Source organism: Piliocolobus tephrosceles, chromosome 3, assembly GCF_002776525.5.
Source record: "Piliocolobus tephrosceles isolate RC106 chromosome 3, ASM277652v3, whole genome shotgun sequence".
In the NCBI taxonomy this organism is placed as follows: Eukaryota; Metazoa; Chordata; class Mammalia; order Primates; family Cercopithecidae; genus Piliocolobus; species Piliocolobus tephrosceles.
In genome coordinates, this window is record NC_045436.1 from 101,079,089 (window position 1) to 101,097,164 (window position 18,076).

At 41.2% G+C, this 18,076-nt stretch overlaps 1 protein-coding gene across 1 annotated transcript in view; it reads right to left on the reverse strand.

Annotated features, from left to right (window-relative positions):
* Nucleotides 1-12,793: 12,793 nt before the first annotated feature.
* The window catches only part of PKD2 (polycystin 2, transient receptor potential cation channel), a 68,939-nt gene continuing 63,656 nt past the window's right edge, over nucleotides 12,794-18,076 (reverse strand). The window contains exons 14-15 of the mRNA XM_023198125.2: nucleotides 13,705-13,852; nucleotides 12,794-13,203 (exon numbers count right to left, since the gene is read on the reverse strand). Of these exons, the coding sequence (XP_023053893.2) occupies nucleotides 12,967-13,203; nucleotides 13,705-13,852 (385 nt within the window). The 3' untranslated portion in view covers nucleotides 12,794-12,966. The remainder of the gene's footprint in view (nucleotides 13,204-13,704; nucleotides 13,853-18,076) is intronic.

The window sequence follows — 18,076 nt, forward strand, 5'->3', positions numbered from 1 at the left end:
TGGGTTTCTGCATCTAGCATTAGTTTTACACTCAGTCCTGTGTGGTGGCAGTTAGTATGGTAAGAGGAGTAAGAGAGGCTGATATCAGTTGAGATGGAGCCTTCTGGCCTCGGGGCTTGTGGGAGAGCGTGTGGTTTTTTTTTTTTTTTTTTTTTTCATGTTCAGGAATTGTTTGTTTTTGAGATGGAGTCTCATTCTGTCTCAGGCTGGAGTGCAGTGATGCAATCTTGACTTACCGCAATCTCTGCCACCCGGGTTCAGGTGATTCCCCTGCCTCAGCCTCCTGAGTAGCTGGGACTACAGGTGTGTGCTACCACGCCTGGCTAATTATTGTATTTTTAGTAAAGACGAGGTTACACCACGTTGGCCAGACTGGTCTTGAACTCCTGGCCTCAAGTGATCCACCCGCCTCAGCGTCCCAAAGTGCTGGGATTACAGATGTCAGATCACTCTCGGCCTGGAATTTTTTTTTTTTTTTTGAGGCGGAGTCTCGCTCTGTCGCCCGGACTGGAGTGCAGTGGCCGGATCTCAGCTCACTGCAAGCTCCGCCTCCCGGGTTTACGCCATTCTCCTGCCTCAGCCTCCCGAGTAGCTGGGACTACAGGTGCCCGCCACCTCGCCTGGCTAGTTTTTGTATTTTTAGTAGAGACGGGGTTTCACCGTGTTAGCCAGGATGGTCTCGATCTCCTGACCTCGTGATCCACCCGTCTCGGCCTCCCAAAGTGCTGGGATTACAGGCTTGAGCCACCGCGCCCGGCTGGAATTTTTGTTTTTAGTGCATCCAAAGGGGTGGTTATTCTCTGAGTAATGAATTCACACCAGTCATCCAACCAAAGATCTGTAACCCAGAGCACCAAATCACTAATTTAAACAGTAAAGTGTTAATGTGGACATTATCTTGTTACATTATTCTCTCAGGTGTGAAACTGAGGTCAGAGGGTTCCTTGATAAACACAGATTTGGGATTTAAGACCAATGCAACAGTATCTACTACATCCATAGGGATTTGTGTGTCAAGCTAACCTGAAGAGTTGCTCCAGCTAACCTTCACCAAGACAATGCAGGAGATAGCAGTGTCCCCACCCCACCCTCACAGGCTTGTGTTTATCTTCTGTGGACTAAAGATCCTGGCCTTGAACCGCACCAGACATAGCTACCATCTGGCTTGCAGCCTGTTTGTATACATATTTTAAATAAATGGTTAACTTGCATGTTGACTTGTAGACTACTTTTTTCTCTCCACTTAGCAATATGAACATAATGATACTCTAAATCAAAGTAATTCTTATTTTCTAAACTATAAAACTTCAAATTTCTTTCTTTCTTTCTTTCTTTCTTTCTTTCTTTCTTTCTTTCTTTCTTTCTTTCTTTCTTTCTTTCAGACAGGGTTTCACTCTGTTCTTTAGGCTGGAGTGCAGTGGCTCAATCACAACTCACTGCAGCTTCAATCTCCCAGGCCCCAGTGATCCTCCCGCCTCAGCCTCCCAAGTAGCTGGGACTATAGGTGCACGCCACCGCACCTGGCTAATTTTTTGTAGAGATAAGGTCTCACTTGGTTGCCCAGGCTGGCACATTTCTTTGTGATTACATAGGGTGGAATTTCCTAATCTTCCCTGATAAGAATCAGTGGTCATCTAGAATGCTTATAATAGGAAGGAAAGTATTACCTTTTTTCTCCCTTGTGTCAGAGGTAGGCTGGAAATTCTAGGTAATTATTTGGGAAATATAGCACCTATTTAGGATTGCAATAAGAAGTTAAGGCTCACTGACTTCCATTGTTATAATTTGATCTTCATTCAATCACTGGGTAACTGCTGCATTCAAAGCCATGCATTGTATTTTGTATCCACCTAAATATCAGAAGCACAAGTAGAACTAAGTGAACCCATTAGCATCACCTGATCTTCAGATCATTTTTTAGCTGCAGAGTCATCCTTCCACCCCTGAGCCCCATAGAACAGCATACAGATGGTCCTCGACGTACGATCTTGTTATCTTCCAGTAAACCCATATCGTAAGTCAAAAATACACTTAATACATTGAACCTACCGAACATGATAGCTTAGCCTAGCCTAAGAATGCGCTCAGGACACTGATACACCCTGCAGTTCAAAATCCCCTAACACAAAGCCTATGTTATATTAAAGTGTTGACTATCTCTGTAATTTATTGAATACTAAATGAGACTCAAAGTCTGGTTCTACTGAATGTGCATGGCTTTTGTACCGTTGCAAAGTTATAAAGTCCTAAGTCAAGCCCTCGCAATTCAGAGACCATTTGTATGTGGGCCTCTGCTAAATGACACTTGGAAGCGATACTCCTTTGATCTAAGTGAGGATGCGGCTCTCACTTGGCTCCCTCTGTCAGGCACCAAAGTCTGAAGAATCAGCTCAATAATGAGAGGCTTGGTGGCGTGCTGTTTGGAAAACCTCAAGCTGTTCCATCTTTTTCATTTTCCAAATGCGGAAACTTGTGTTTCAGAGACTGCAACTGGCCAAAGGTCACACAGATTATTTCCTTACTAAGATTTGGAAGATACTGAAGTATTATCAGGCGCGTCTTGATAAATCCTGAGGTGGGTTCCTTTGGAAAATGCCCTATGCATAAGCCAGAATGGGTGCAGTGGATGTCAGTGGAAGATAAGGAGTTGTAAGAGCTGTGAGGCAAATATGGGGCCTTTTTATCTCTATAGCTAATCTCTGTAATTCATTGAATACTGAATGTGAAAAACAGAATGGTGGCATGCTACTCAAAGTATGGTACTACTGAATGCACATGGCTTTCATACCATTGCAAAGTTAAAAGGTCCTAAGTCAAGTCCAGGCAAGATTCCCCAGTTCTCCTCCTCTTGTCATCCTTTACTCACCAGGTCTGTAACCCTGATGGACTAGGTCAGGGTGATCTATGATGTTCTTACCCATAAAATAGGGATTCTAATAGTATCTACCACAGTTGGGTTATGGAAGTTACATAAGATGCTATATGTAAAGTGCCTAGAAATACCTGGTCATGGGACCTGCTCAATACATTTTTAGCTATTACTGTTATATTCCACAGGACATGACTGGTCATAAGCATCATGCTAGTGGCAGTTCATGGGTGATGCCCTCAGTGAAAACTGGGGCACTATCCTCCAGCATGTGTTTTATGGATTGAGCCAGAGTTCAACAAACTGGCTTGCCAGCCAAATCCAGCCCACTGTCTGCTTTTGAAAATGCAACTTTATTGGAACACAGCCATGCTCATTCACTCTTGTAGTGTTTGTGGCTGTTTTTGCCCTATGATGGCAAAGTGGTTCCACCAAAGACCATTATGACCCACAAAGCCTAAAATAGTTATCGGTCCTGTATGTAAAGTTTCCAGGTCCCTACATTAAACGAGTATTTCCTGCCTGCTTCCAACAGTTAAAATGCACAGGTCCATGAATCAAGCAATACTGGCTTCTCTCAATATCATTCCCATTAACCTATCTTTAGAATTTACACTGCTGTTTCTGCAACTTTAGTCTTTGCTGGTTTAGATGTCCTGGACTTAAAAAGTTGGGGGACATGTCCACCTGGAAGTACACTGAGGGTTCCACTGAGTCTGATACTGTCTGCCACGTGGTCTCTTTGGGATTTCCACACCTGTGGAAGAGCAGGCAGAGAAAAGATATATTTGTCATCCTGAGAGGCTGGGGTTACTGCTACATAATTGGGCAGAGATTTCACAGAGATAACTCAGTGTTTCCATGCTCCACAGCTCTGTAAGGGCAAGGTAACCAAGGGCTCTGAGCCCTCGAGATTGAACATGTGGCTCTGTGCACCAGGCAAGCAGCTAAGTACAGTTGAAGTAGCAGCCAAGAGCGAGGGAACTCCTGGAAGGACAGTAGAGGGTGAAGTTATTACTATAGCTGTGTGACCAGCAGCAGCAATGGGGACTAGGTAGTTCTAGTCCTGTATTGTGTTACCTAGAGATTACAACTGGCCTCTCCCTCACAAAGTCCAGGGTGTGCATGAGTGGATCTGAATGGTGCAAGGGGTGGACTGAAGTAGACACTTTTGTTGCTGTCTCCTATGTGATTTTGGTTGCAGCTTTGGTGGACAGTTCCATGTGAGCTTAGACCTTAGCATCCCACTCCTGCACCACATGTCTCTTCACTTTCTGCTCCTGGGCCTTCTCCAAATGTGAAAGAAGTTCACCTTGTGTGCACGTGTAGCCTGGTAACACCCAGGAGCACCCCTCAACCAGTAGGGATTGGGGCCAGTGGGCAAATGCCCCAGCCTTAGTTCTTCAGACAGCGGGGCATTCTGTCATGTTCTCAGAGGAGGAGCTGAGGCCCTGCTGCTTAGGCAACACACCCACATGCTGGCATTTCCTCCTTTTTTGTGTTACTTTGTTCCCTACTCCAGTTTTTGAATATCACCTCCCAAATAAACTGTTAAATACTTGAACTCAAAGTGCTTGTCTTATCTCTTCTTTCAGAGAAACACAAACTAAAACACATTCTCATTAAGACGAGAAATAAGCATGTCTACTTTGGCTGCCTCTCTCTAGCATGGTACTGTCCTTATTTACAGATGAGATGGTCTTCTACATAGAAAACCTAAAGAAGGCCAGGTGCGGTGGTTCACGCCTGCTAATCCAGCACTGTGAGAGGCCGAGGCAGGAGGATCACTTAAGGCCAGGAGTTTGAGGCTGCAGTGAGCTGTGATCACCACTGCACTGCACTCCAGCTTGGGCCACAGAGTGAGACTCTGTCTCTACAAAAAAAAGAAAGAGAAAGAAAAAGAAAAAGGAAAACCTAAAGAAACACAGAACCAGAGCTAGTAAAAAACTTCAACAAGTGTGCTGAGTGTAAGATTAATTTATTTAAAAATTAGTAAATTAATTTCCTTTATAATAGCAATAACCAACTAGAAACTATAATGAAAGAGAAGATTCTGTTCATCATAGCAATAAAACCATAAAACAGTAAAACTGTAGTAGCAATAAGACCATATTAAACAATGCATAAGATCTTTAAGGAATTTTAAGACACAGGACATGATAGAAGATCTGAAAAAGGGGCACATTATCATGTTTCTGATATTGTAAAGATGTCAATTCTCCTCAAACCAATATATTCAACATAATTCAAATTAAATTTCAATGAGAATTTTCCCTCTTTTTCCTCTCAGGAACCCATCAAACTTATTTTAACATTTATATGAAAAAAAATGATTCACAAAAATAGCTTAGTCTGATTTTGCAAAACAAAAAATAAACCCAGACAGGCATCACCTCACCACATCTGAAGACATACTAAAAAGACATAGTCATAGAAGTCATTGTGCAGGAACAATCCTAGATCAGTATAACAGGATAAAGCATTCAAAAACAGGCACATATATGCATGAATCTGAAATGTATTGACATCATGAGCTACTAAGGAAAAATGACTTATTTAATAGAGTGTTGATGAAACTGGCTCATTATGTGGACAAAAATACCTACAGACCTTTTATAGAAATTTAAAATATTAAATGTGAAAGGTAAAACCTAAGTTTAATACATAAAAATTTTGTGACCTCATGAAGTTCTCTTTAAGACCCCCAAAACAATGAGGCAAAAACATAGATGAATTTTTCTATGTAAAAATGAAGGAAACGTTGGCAAAGTTATCAGGTGGATAAGAGATATTAACAGGGTCCAAACTGGTAAGGGATTAATATTTAAACAATACAAGGAACTTGTAACAAACAATAAAAAAGACCTTGACCCAGCAGAGAAATAGGCAATAAACAAAAACATACTTGTTTCCCATTAGATCAAATTGTAAGATGTTAAAGATTTGATAGGTAATTTACAAAGAGAAACCCCAGTGACTAAATGACTAGGTGAAAGGATGGATATTCAACTTGATTGGGAATCTGAGAGATGCAAAATAAAATGAGGTCTCACTTTTGAAACATTCCATTTAGCACAGATGAAGAAGCTAGATGGTACCAGTGCTGGTGAGAGTATGGCGAAATCCAGTTTTCTCATGTATGTAGTGGAATTGTAGGCTGGTGCAGTCATTCTGGAGGGCACCTGATCATTCTGGGTAGAGTATATGCCTGGGATTTAGCACTCCAACTTCTGTTATATACCCACCGAGAAACTTATGAAAAGTCAATAAGCGAATTTACAAAGATTCGGGTTTTTTTGTTTGTTTGTTTGTTTTGAGACAGAGTCTCACCCTGACACCCAGGCTGGAATGCAGTTCAGTGGTGCAATTTTGGCTCACTGCAATCTCTGCCTCCTGTTCAAGCAAATCTCCTGCCTCAGCCTCCCTAGCAGCTGGGACTACAGGCACGCACCACCACGCCTGGCTAATTTTTTGTATTTTTAGTAGAGATGGGGTTTCACCATGTTGGTTAGGCTGGTCATGAACTCCTGGCCTCAAGTGATCCACCCACCTCAGCCTCCCAAAGTGCTGTGATTACAGGCTTGAGCCACTGCGCCCAGCCCAAAGATTCTGAAATAGAATTAGGGCCAACCATTCTGCTATAGTAATGGATACTATGTAAAATGTGGCTGCATGCTAGGAAGTACTACACAATCAACAGGATAACTTACTGGAGCTACACACTGCAGAAGAAACACACCTTAATAAAAGCATTGTAAGAAAAAAAAGGTCTATGGTATAAATCTATTTATTTAAACACACAAACAGGATTTTTCTACATACCCAAAATTACAAGAATGGGTCCCTATGAGGGCAATGGCAGAAATGGGTAGTCTGGAGATGAAGGAGAGCATGTAATGGTGGATAAGATAAAACGCCCAAAGCATTTATTGGGGCTGTGAGAAGCATACGGCACAATACACATAAAGGGACCTTCAAAAATATAAATTGCGTTGGGAGGCCGAGGTGGGCGGATCACGAGGTCAGGAGATCAAGACAATCCTGGCTAACATGGTGAAAGCCCGTCTCTACTAAAAATACAAAAACAAAATTAGCCAGATGTGGAGTCGGGCGCCTGCAGTCCCAGCTGCTGGGGAGGCTGAGGCGGGAGAAAAGCCTGAGCCTGGGAGGCGGAGCTTGCGGTGAGCGGAGATCGCGCCACTGCACTCCAGCCTGGGTGCCAGAGCGAGACTCCGTCTCAAAAACAAACAAAATATATATATATATATACACACACACACACACACACAAATTGTTATGTACTCGGAATGTATTGTATTGACGATCTTAATGGTAAAAAAGAATTATTGACTAAGAAACTGCTTTGGTTTATATAAAGGCTGAACAGATTTTGCTTGGTCTTATTCAAAGGAAGGGTTTTCAAGATAAATCAGGCAACATATTATAATGGCCTGAACATGAAAACATTTTTATTTTGAACTCAGCATGAAACTTGGAGGATTGCTTTTCAAACCTTTAAAATCTTATGCTTTGATCAAATGAAAAACAAATGTGTATTCTTCATTTAAAGAACAGACTAGCATAAAATAAATAAGGCATTAGAAAATTTCATCATGTGTTTCTAGTTTGTTTTTTCTTAAGTTCAAAGACTGGACTCAGATTAAACAGACAATAGTGAATAACTTTTGAACCTGCAACTGCACATTCAACTTAATGGTATGTTCAGATTTGTTTGATAAGCTAATAGACTGATCAGGATAAATAAAACAATTTGTGTTGACAGCATTAGCTCTATGACCATTCAATACATCTCTTTAGAATTGAAGTTCATAGGCATTTGGATTTTCTGGGAGCACTGGCTGCCTCCATTGCTTAATGAATACTGCATTTCTCAAAGCTGTTTTGTTTTTCAAGCTACTGATATCTTTTAACTATTACTTATAAATAGAAAATAGCTTATATTTTCAAGATAGCTCTTACCATGATCCTTCGATTTTCTTGGGTGACCAAATACTCCCAATGCTTCCTCCATTTGGCAGGGTCATGGTGAAAGGGGCAGCATATCCAATTTTTTCATCCGTCTGGATGCAGTAGAGCTCAAGTGGCTTATAATAATACTACCATGTCAACGGCATGCCCTTACCTTCTTAACACTTACATGGTGTGGTAAGGGACCACTGGTCGTTTTATGTACATCTTTGAGTTGACCCTTTCCCCAATAGTATTAGATATTTCTTTCTTTTTTAAATGCAAACACCAACTTGAACCAGATAAATATTTCTTTTAATCTGTAAAAGAACCAGCACAGTTCATAAGAAAAAAAAAACACAGATGATCCATATGAAAAAATCAAACCCTTACGGAACTGTAAGATTGATGCCACTTTCACTTACAAATATGAATCTTCTCCATCAAAGGTTGTTTTTTCCTTTAAGAGATGAGTGGTGGTCTGTGATTTTTCTGAAAATGTTAGCCCTGTTCTACTGTCTTGAAACTTAAATTTATATCCACTAAAACATCTCTACCTCTTAACGTTTTCATTTACTGCTTTTTTTTGTTTTTGAGACAGGGTCTCTGTCACCAAGGCTGGAGCGCAGTGGCAAGCACCACCATGCCCGGCTGATTTCTCTATTTTTTGTAGAGATGGGGTTTTTGCCATGTTGCCCAGGCTGGTGTTTACTGCTTTTTGAAGTCTAGAAGAAACTCTAAGAAATCCTGTCTTTTGTGAAGCAGTATCTGAGATTCAGCAATTTCTTCATTTTTGTGCATAATTTTCTTGTTTAAATTTAAATAAAAATAAACACTTTTTACGAAAAGTTCTGTTTGCAGGGGAAAAAAGGGTGCTTATAAATTTGGTTTTAATATGACTTGGTATAAATGTTCTGAAAAATTATTTGGTAATATATGTCAAGACCATGTGTTCATAGAGTAACCTAATTATTACATTTCCAGATACTTCTCTATACAGAATTCCATGAAGACATAACCAGATATGTGAAAAAAAAATTTATGTTGACATATGTCAGTCACGGCATTAGAGGTAATAATAAAAAATGGGAACAATCTAAATGTCCAATAACAGGGCAGATGTATTTTGGGTAATTCGTATGTATTAAAAATGTATAACTTATGAATTGACATGTATCACATATTTGTATATTCTATGTATTTTTTAATTTTAGAGACAGGGTCTCACTCAGTTGTCCAGGCTGAAATGCAGTGGTAGGGTGATCGTAGCTCATGTAACCTTGAATTCCTGGGCTCAAGCGATCCTTCCGCTTCAGTTGCATAGCTGGGAATGCAGGCGTGTACCACTATGCCCAGATAAGTTATTTTTATAGAGACAGGGTCTCGCTATGTTGCCCAGACTGGCCTTGAACTCCTGGCCTCAAGCAATTTTTCTGCCTCAGTCTCCCAAGGGTCTGGGATTACAGTTGTGAACCACTGTGTCCGGCCTTCATAAATAATATTAATCTATACTGATTCACTCTGTAGCCATGAATAGAAATCAGGGTTTCATGGAATGTTTATGATACAATATGAAGTGAAAAAGCAGTACACAAAACTGTACAAATAATAGCCCAATTTTGAAATACAAACACAGAAGACTTTTAAGTAAGTTTTGAGTTATTATTTGGCAACATAAGTCTCCTTTATTTACCTTTCAAATTTGCAGTTGTCAAGAATTCCTTTCCTTTTTGCTGATTCAACAGATTGTAACTTGCTGAGCAAGTCACTGGGCTAGGTACTATACCTCCTTCCATTTGTAATGGACATTTCAGCTTTAAAGTGCTTTCATACATATATGTTCTTACTGCGCAAGCAAAATCCTATGAGGGAGACAAGTATTGATTTTCCCATTTGACAAATGAGGAAATAGTCTTCAGAGAAACTGGACCAGTTGTCTTGGCATAATCACATGACTAGTAAGTACAGAGTGGGCACCGGAGATTTAGCCTAGTGCCGTTTTCTTTATGCTTTTAAACTTACCTGTTTTATGGGTGGTCTACATAGAGTCACCATGTGGCACAACTCCACAGAGCCCCATTTGTAGTATCCTAAGGGGATGGAATCCCTTAGGGTTGAACACTGTGTGATCATACATAGTGCATAATGTGGGCACCTTGCCCGTGTGGCACTTCAGTGTATGCCTGCTGGTTTTCCTCTACCAGTGTCTGCATTTCTTTGCCTGCAGGCTTGCTCAGAAGCCAGCAAAGGCTGCTTTGTCTATTGTACGTGCTAGGGAATTACTACCATTATCCCAGAGTGGTCTTCCAACCAAAGTCCTGGCCCCTCAGCTGGGATAAGTCTGAATTGTTTGTTCTAGTTTTTCCTACACTGTTCTCAGCATTTTACCACAAGAATTAGGCTTTGGCAGCCTATACTGTCATGCAGCTAGACGACACGCCCTTTACTGGCACCTTCTCTTCTTCTCCCCGTCTTTGCCACTCCACTATCCCTATTGCCTACATCTCTCAAATAAACCACCTGTCCTGGAATCTTCATTTCAGGAAAATACAAACAAAAATGCCATAAATGACAGCCTGTGCTTAAAGGCTAACTGGGTACCTGAAATGTGTAGCTGGTGTAATAAACAGAGAAATGTGCCAATTAATGTCGTTTTCCGACATAGAGAACAAAGTCTCATGATAAAAGGCACATTACCTGTTACAACTTAGAAAACAGACAACTCTCACATCTGCTACTATATCAAGTTTTTATTAAGAAGTAAAGTGCTCAGTATTACACATTAATAACATTCTTGATTGTTGAGAAAGACTTGCATATGTAACATCTTTTTAATAATACCAGTACACAGGGAAAGATAATAGGGAAGAGATGAGAGGGGAATTCTCCATGACTGAAGAAGAAAAATACATGTAATTTATGGGTAGAAAGGAGGAATTCTGTGAAATTTTGCAAGTGAAATGAAAAATGGTATAATAAAAAGTATCATAAAAAGACTTTCTAGTGACCATAATTGATATATGGCACATGGTCGATACACATGGATACCACATAATAGTTGCACTTCAAATTGAAGTTTGTTTACATGTAACAACATGGTACATATACATAAATATGTACAGTCAATATCCCTGGAATGCAAACTTTAGTATGTAGTAATAAAGAACTTTGTGTAGCATATTCAAGAGAAAGTAAAGATAGAGATGAAGCCATGAGGAAAAAACTTAACAGAAACCCAGTATGTTTCACTTTCGAACTGGAAAGGCCTATTTGCTCATGTTCTCATTGGAGACTGGACTGACACTCTACCAGTTAAATGAACAACTTGTGAATTTAAAATATAGCATTAAACGACAGGATTCTCTTGGTTCTCCAGGTGAGGGTTATTCAACAGCACTGCATGCTCTTCTGCTTATTAGCTCTCAAAATGTCACCTTACTCAACATTTCTGTAAACCATTTTTTTTTGAGAAATAGATTTCTCCCCATAAATTTGGGTGAGACCCTCTCGTAAAGAAAACAGTGTTGCTAACTCAAATTTTGGCTGATACTGTCTAATGTATGAACTTTCTATACCAAAACCTCTTTCTTATTAGATTGAGCTCCATTTGGAGCTCAATTCTAGTTTTGAAACACAGGATCAAGAATACTTGAGTACTGTATTTTTTATTTTTGCATTTTTTGTGGAGATGGGGTTTCGCCACATTGCCCACGTTGGTCTTGAACTCCTGGGCTCGGCCTCCCAAAGGGCTGGGATTACAGGCGTGAGCCGTCATACCTGACCGAGTACTATATTCTTAAAATAGTTTAAAACCAAATGCTTTATGGATTTCAAAACTTTCTTAAGATTTTGCTTAAAATGAACATAATTGTTGAATTAAAACTTTCAGTGCATACTAAAAATTTAGTAACTTGTTCTTACTAGATTCGTTATAACATTAAACTCAGTTGCAAATGAGTAGAGCCACATGGGAAAAAGAACATGTAGATTGGCCAGGCGCGGTGGCTCAAGCCTGTAATCCCAGCACTTTGGGAGGCCGAGACGGGTGGATCACGAGGTCAGGAGATCGAGACCATCCTGGCTAACACGGTGAAACCCCGTCTCTACTAAAAATACAAAAACTAGCCGGGCGAGGTGGCGGGCGCCTGTAGTCCCAGCTATTTGGGAGGCTGAGGCAGGAGAATGGCATAAACCCGGGAGGCGGAGCTTGCAGTGAGCTGAGATCCGGCCACTGCACTCCAGTCCGGGCGACAGAGCGAGACTCCGCCTCAAAAAAAAAAAAAAAAAAGAGAACATGTAGATCAATCTTTATGCTAAACTAACCATTAAAAGAAATTAAACTTAGTGACAACTTAGGGCTCCCTCCAATTCTCCTGTGTTATGGTTAGAGATGCCATTTTATCCTATAACTGACCTTTGGTGGTTTTACTCAGCTTATTCAAATTAGAGCCAAAATAATGTAAAAATTAAGTGATACAGGTAGTCCCACAGACATCGGATATGATAAATTTACAAAAAAGCACAGCATTTAACATTCATCTTAACCATTCACACTGATTCTATCCTAATGACTACATACCCATTCTATGATCTGGAGTTCTGTTCCATTTTATCTTTTAGAAAAGTTTACCCCAGGAAGGTAGTTGAAATAAAAGGCTCCTTTCTTAAAAGAAAACTATGTATTAAGCTCATGAACTATGCCAGAGTGGAAAGGAATGCCCCATTCTCCTTCACACACTTGGAAAAAAATAACAATACTGATTTTTGTGACTGGAAATGAAACTCAGAAGCCCTTTGACAGTTTTCTAGCTTTAAAAGGCTACTTCATTGTCAACTGAGAAGACTCAGGCATGGTGGCAACTGGGCGTACCACTCAGTACACTTCACGAAGATTTTTTTTTTCTGTACTCAATATTTACACCTAGATTTCTTACATGAGAAAAAGAAAAAGAAATCTTTGAACCGTGGGTAAAGTTTATATAAAATAAATTAAAGTGCAGAAGGTTAGCAATCGGTCACAAAGACTTGCATCCTATGGTGGTCAGGGCATATAAATAGTGTGCCTGTTACAGCAACTCAGGACAGCTGCTTCCTCACTTATTAGAAACACACATACTAACACACACATATCATACGTGGACATTAGAACTCCCATTTCCACCTGCACCTTCCATGCCTTCTGTAGACTGGGAGGAAGATGGGCGGGAGCTTCTGGGGCGAGGTTGACCATTTAGTCCCACTGGCGTGCCTAAACCATGACTGATCTGGGAAGCTGCATCATCGGATTCCCAGCGTTCCAACTCTTCACGCACTAGCCGTTCCATCTGTTCCCTGTGGATTTCACTGTCACGACCCAGCCTTTCATCCTAGAAAGGGAAAAAGAAACCAGGGTGTTGGGGGCAGTAGAAGGAAATGTGTTAGGAAGTCCAGGGACCAAATAATGTGCAGTTTGGTAAGGGTGGAGATTTACAGCATATAATAGCAAATCTCAGAGTTGCTGGAGTAATTTTTCACTTAATTCTACCCTGCAGTGAAGGCAGGACCATTAGCATATGGAGTATTAAGAAGGTAACATCTCCAGATTATAATTTTACCTGTAGTTATGAAGATAAACATCCCAGCGTAAGGGTTAGACAATAAGACTACCTTGATGTTTTATAGAAAGATATCTTATAGAAAGAGTGTTTCTGTTTCAGAGAGAAAAAAAATCTGAAAATGCGAGTAAATGGAAACATCATTGTAAATTTCTATAAATGTCAATTTTTTTTTTACTCTTCTTCACTACTTCACATACAACTGTTACCAACATATGTTTTCATTAATAACACCATGCTCAGCAGTGGTGTTTTCAGCTCATGACTACTGACCTCGGCTACCCCATCCAGCAGCCTTCCCAGCACCTCCCTCCTCTTCAGTTTGGCTCGCTCCATAATCTCCAGCTTCACGATCACGGCATCGATCTTGGACACTATGCTGCCGATGGAATGCTCCATCCGGTCCACTCGTCTCACCAGGCTGCAAGGAAAACACAGTACAGAGGGACAAAGCGCTTGTCATTCATTGTCTTTTCAGCCCCATTGGCTTTTCAAATGGAAGTGCTAAGATTTTTTTCTTAAGCAACACAATCATTTGAAACACTTTCTAAATTGTCTCAAGCTTTACAGATTAAACTCTTGGATGCCGCTGGAGGAAGTGTTAACTGGAACAACTTTCCTGCAAGTTAGCGCATATCAGAAGTCTTAGGAATTTACACCTAACCCTTTATTTAGACATTCTATTTTTAGAACATTTTCTAAAGGAAAATTTTATAAGTATATGTGTAATTTTTGGCTATAAAAGAGTGCTGCTTCTTAATAGTGGATCACTGAAAAATGGCTACATGAAACAACCAATGCGGGGGTGGGGCATGGTGGCTCATGCCTGTAATCCTGGCACTGTGGGAGGCGGAAGTGGGCAGATGGGCTTGAGGCCAGGAGTTTGAGCCAGACTGGGCAGGATGGCAAAACTTCATCTCTAAAAATTCTAAAAAACAGGTGGGCATGGTGGCATGTGCCTGTACTTCCAGCTACGTGGGAGGCTGAGGTGGAAGGATCACCTGGGCCTTGGGAGGTTGAGGCTGCAGTCAGCCGTGATCATTCCACTGCACTCCTGCACTCCAGCCTGGGTGACAGAGTGAGACCCAATCTCAAAAGCAAAAACAAAAACAAACAAGCAAACACCCAACAACTGATAGGAAATTAAATAATCATTGTTCATCCATACAATAAAATTCTAAGGAGACATCAGACATTATACTGTGGCAGACTATTTAATGAAATAGAATTAGGTTCACAATATGTTAAATAAAGCTTGAAAACAGTAAGAAAACAGCACGTTCACTTATAATTCTATTATTTAGAACTTAAAAAATGTATACAAATACTTTCAAAAATTGTAAGCTGAAGACAACCTCTGCAAGGGTGGCAAGAGGGTTCTGTAGACTCTCTCTTTAGTGGAACAACTGTAACTGTTGAAAATTATTTTTTAAAACTCAAATATTTAAAATTTCTAGAAACTTTTAAGGGCATACAGCGAATGAAAAAGCATTAATTCAAGAAAATATACTAAATGTTAGTATGAAGAGATTCTGTGGCATTGAAGCCATAATCTGAGCCTTCTCTCCTGTCCCCAGCTCATGTGATAGAAGCACAACTTCACATGGGTGCAGCTAAGAGCACAGGGCTCCCTCCTCCCCCAGCTTCTAATCCAGGGCTACAGTATCTCCCAGGGAGGGGCAGGCTGCCAGCATGTCTCATGCTAACATTTCCACTCTTTTTCTTTTTTTTGAGATAGAGTCTTGCTCTGTCACCCAGGCTGGAGTGCAGTGGCACGATCTTGGCTCCCTGCAACTTCTGCCTTGCAGGTTCAAGCGATTCTCCTGCCTCAGCCTCCTGAGTAGCTGGGACTACAGGTGTGCGCCACCATGCCCAGCTAATTTTTGTATTTTTTAAGTAGAGATGGGGTTTCACCAGGTTGGCCAGGTTGATCTCGAACTCCTGACTTCAGGCGATCCACCTGCCTTGGTCTTCCAAAGCGTGTGTGAGCCACTGTGCCCGGCTTTCTCACTCTTGTTTAAAAAAAAGTTTTTTAAAGCTTTTTTTCTTTAAATAGAGACAAAGTCTCACTATGTTGCCCAGGTTGGTCTTGAACTCCTAACGTCAAGTGATACCCCTGCCTTGGCATCCCATAGCGCTAGGAATAAAGGCATGAGCCACCATGCCCAGCCTCAATGTTCCTACTCTTTTTTTTTTTTTTTTTGAGACAGGTTTGCCCAGGCTGGAGTGCAATGGTGCAATCTTGACTCACTGCAACCTCTGCCTCCCAGGTTCAGGCAATCCTCCCACTTCAGTCTCCCAAGTAGCTGGGATTATAGGTATGCACAACCACACCCAGTTAATTTTTCTATTTCTTGTAGAGATGAGGGTCTCATCACGTTGCACAGGCTGGTCCTGAACTCCTGGCTCAAGCAATCCTCCCGCCTTGACCTTCCAAAGTGCTAGGATTACAGGTGTGAGCCACTGTACCCAGCCTGCTCCCATTCTTAAATACATGTTGCAGAGGTTCTAATCCTGGTAAGAGTGGCTAAGAGGTATGGGGCTCTCTTCCACTCAGTTCCCACTTGTAAGGTAGAGTTTCCATGCCAGAAGAAGCAAGGTGAGAAAATCAGAGGCTGCCATCTGAGCCCAGTGACTTGTTCATAAAGCAGGATGTCACAGAGAGGTGGGCCACTGTCCCTGGCTCTGTAAAGCAGTGGCACAGTTTTGCTCATGGGGAGACACAGGTCATAGGAATACAGAGCTCTCTTCAAGTGAAGTGAATTGACTTTATTTGGAATAAAGTGTGAGGAAATTAAAGACTAAGGATGCTCTTGAAAACAATGGAGATTGTGTGGATAAGCATTTAGGAGGAATCTGGTAGCCTCATGAGATCAACAAGTTACCTGCTAGTTCACCAGAGAGAACCAGGGAAAGAGACAGCTAAGAAGACGGTTAAAGACTGGCCTCAGGGGCCAGGCGTGGTGGTGCATGTCTGTAATCCCAGCCCTCTGTGAGGCTGAGGTGGGTGGATTGCTTGAACTCTCAGGAGTTTGAGACCAGCTGGGGCAACATGGTGAAATCCCATCTCTACAAAAAATACAAAAATTAACCAGGCATGGTGGTGTGTACCTGTAGTCCTAGCTACTTGAGAAGCTGAGGTGGGAAGATTGCTTGAGCCTGAGAGGTTGAGGCTGCAGTGAGCTGAGATTGCACCACTACATTCTAGCCTGGGCAACAGAATGAGACTCTGTTTCAAAAACAAACAAACAAACAAACAAACAAACAAACACGACTGGCTTCTAAAACTAGCCCTGCAAAGAGGCTTGAATTTAAGTGGATCAGACTGTGGAGCAAATTATATCCCAAGGCATTTTTTTAAAACAATAGACCAATCAGTAAACAGTGAAATGTAATAACTGGGTCTAATACCCACAGAGGCAGAAGGCATAACAGAGAGGTCAGAGAAAGTCAGTGAGTACCCTGCTAAAACCACTGTCTTCCCAGAGTGACTACGTACATGGCCACAGCTGCACCCTCTAAGGAATAAAGTCAGAGGCAGACACTGTGGGGAAACAGACTGTATGAAAAAGTAAACAAGCAAAGAGCAATAAAAACAAGTCCTGGGGAGGAATGGGAATCACTATACAGAGTTCCCACAATATATTATCTAACATGTCCAATCTTTAACAACAACAAAACAACACACACACACACACACACACACACACGCACACAAACAGGAAAATGTTCCCATACACAAGAAAAAAAAAAAAGACGACTGAAACTGTCTTTGAGAAGGCTCAGATGTCAGACTTAGTAGACAAAGATCTGAAGGTACCTATTATAAATATACTCAAAGAGATTAATACAAACAAATAATAAAAAATCCCATCATGGTTAAAGAAATAAAGCAGGCTGGGTCCAGCGGCTCATGCCTGTAATCCCAGCACTTTGGGAGGTTGAGCAGGGAGGATCACTTGAGCCCAGGAGTTTGAGACCAGCCTGGGCAACTTAGACCCCATCTCTACAAAAAATAAAAATTAGCTGGGTACAGTGGCTCATGCCTGTAGTCTCAGGTACTTGGGAGGCTGAGGTGGGAGGGTTGCTTGAGCTCAGGAGGTCGAGGCTGCAGTGAGCTACGATCATGCCACTGCACTCTAGCCTGGGTGACAGAGAGAGACCCTATCTCTTAAAAAAAAATAGGAAGCTATGATAACATTGTCTCATCAAATACAGGATATAATCAAACACAGAATAAAAAGACAGAGATTGCTAAAAAGAACCAAATAGAAATTCTGGAGTTGAAAAGTATAATAAATAAAAATTTCAGGCTAAGTGCAGTGGCTCACACCTGTGATCCCAGCACTTTGGGAGGCCGAGGTGGGAGGATCACTTGAGGCCAGGAGTTTGAGACCAACCTGGACAACATAACAAGACGCCATCTCTACAAATTTTTTTTTTTTTAAATTAGCCAGGCATGGCAGCATGTGCCTGTAGTCCTAGCTACTTGGGAGGTTGAGGCAGGAGGATCATTTGAACCCAGGTGTTCAGGCTGTAGAGAGCCATGATCACACCACTGTACTCCAGCCTGGGTTATAGAGTGAGACCCTGTCTCTATAAATAAATAAATAAATAAATAAATAAATAAATAAATAAATAAATA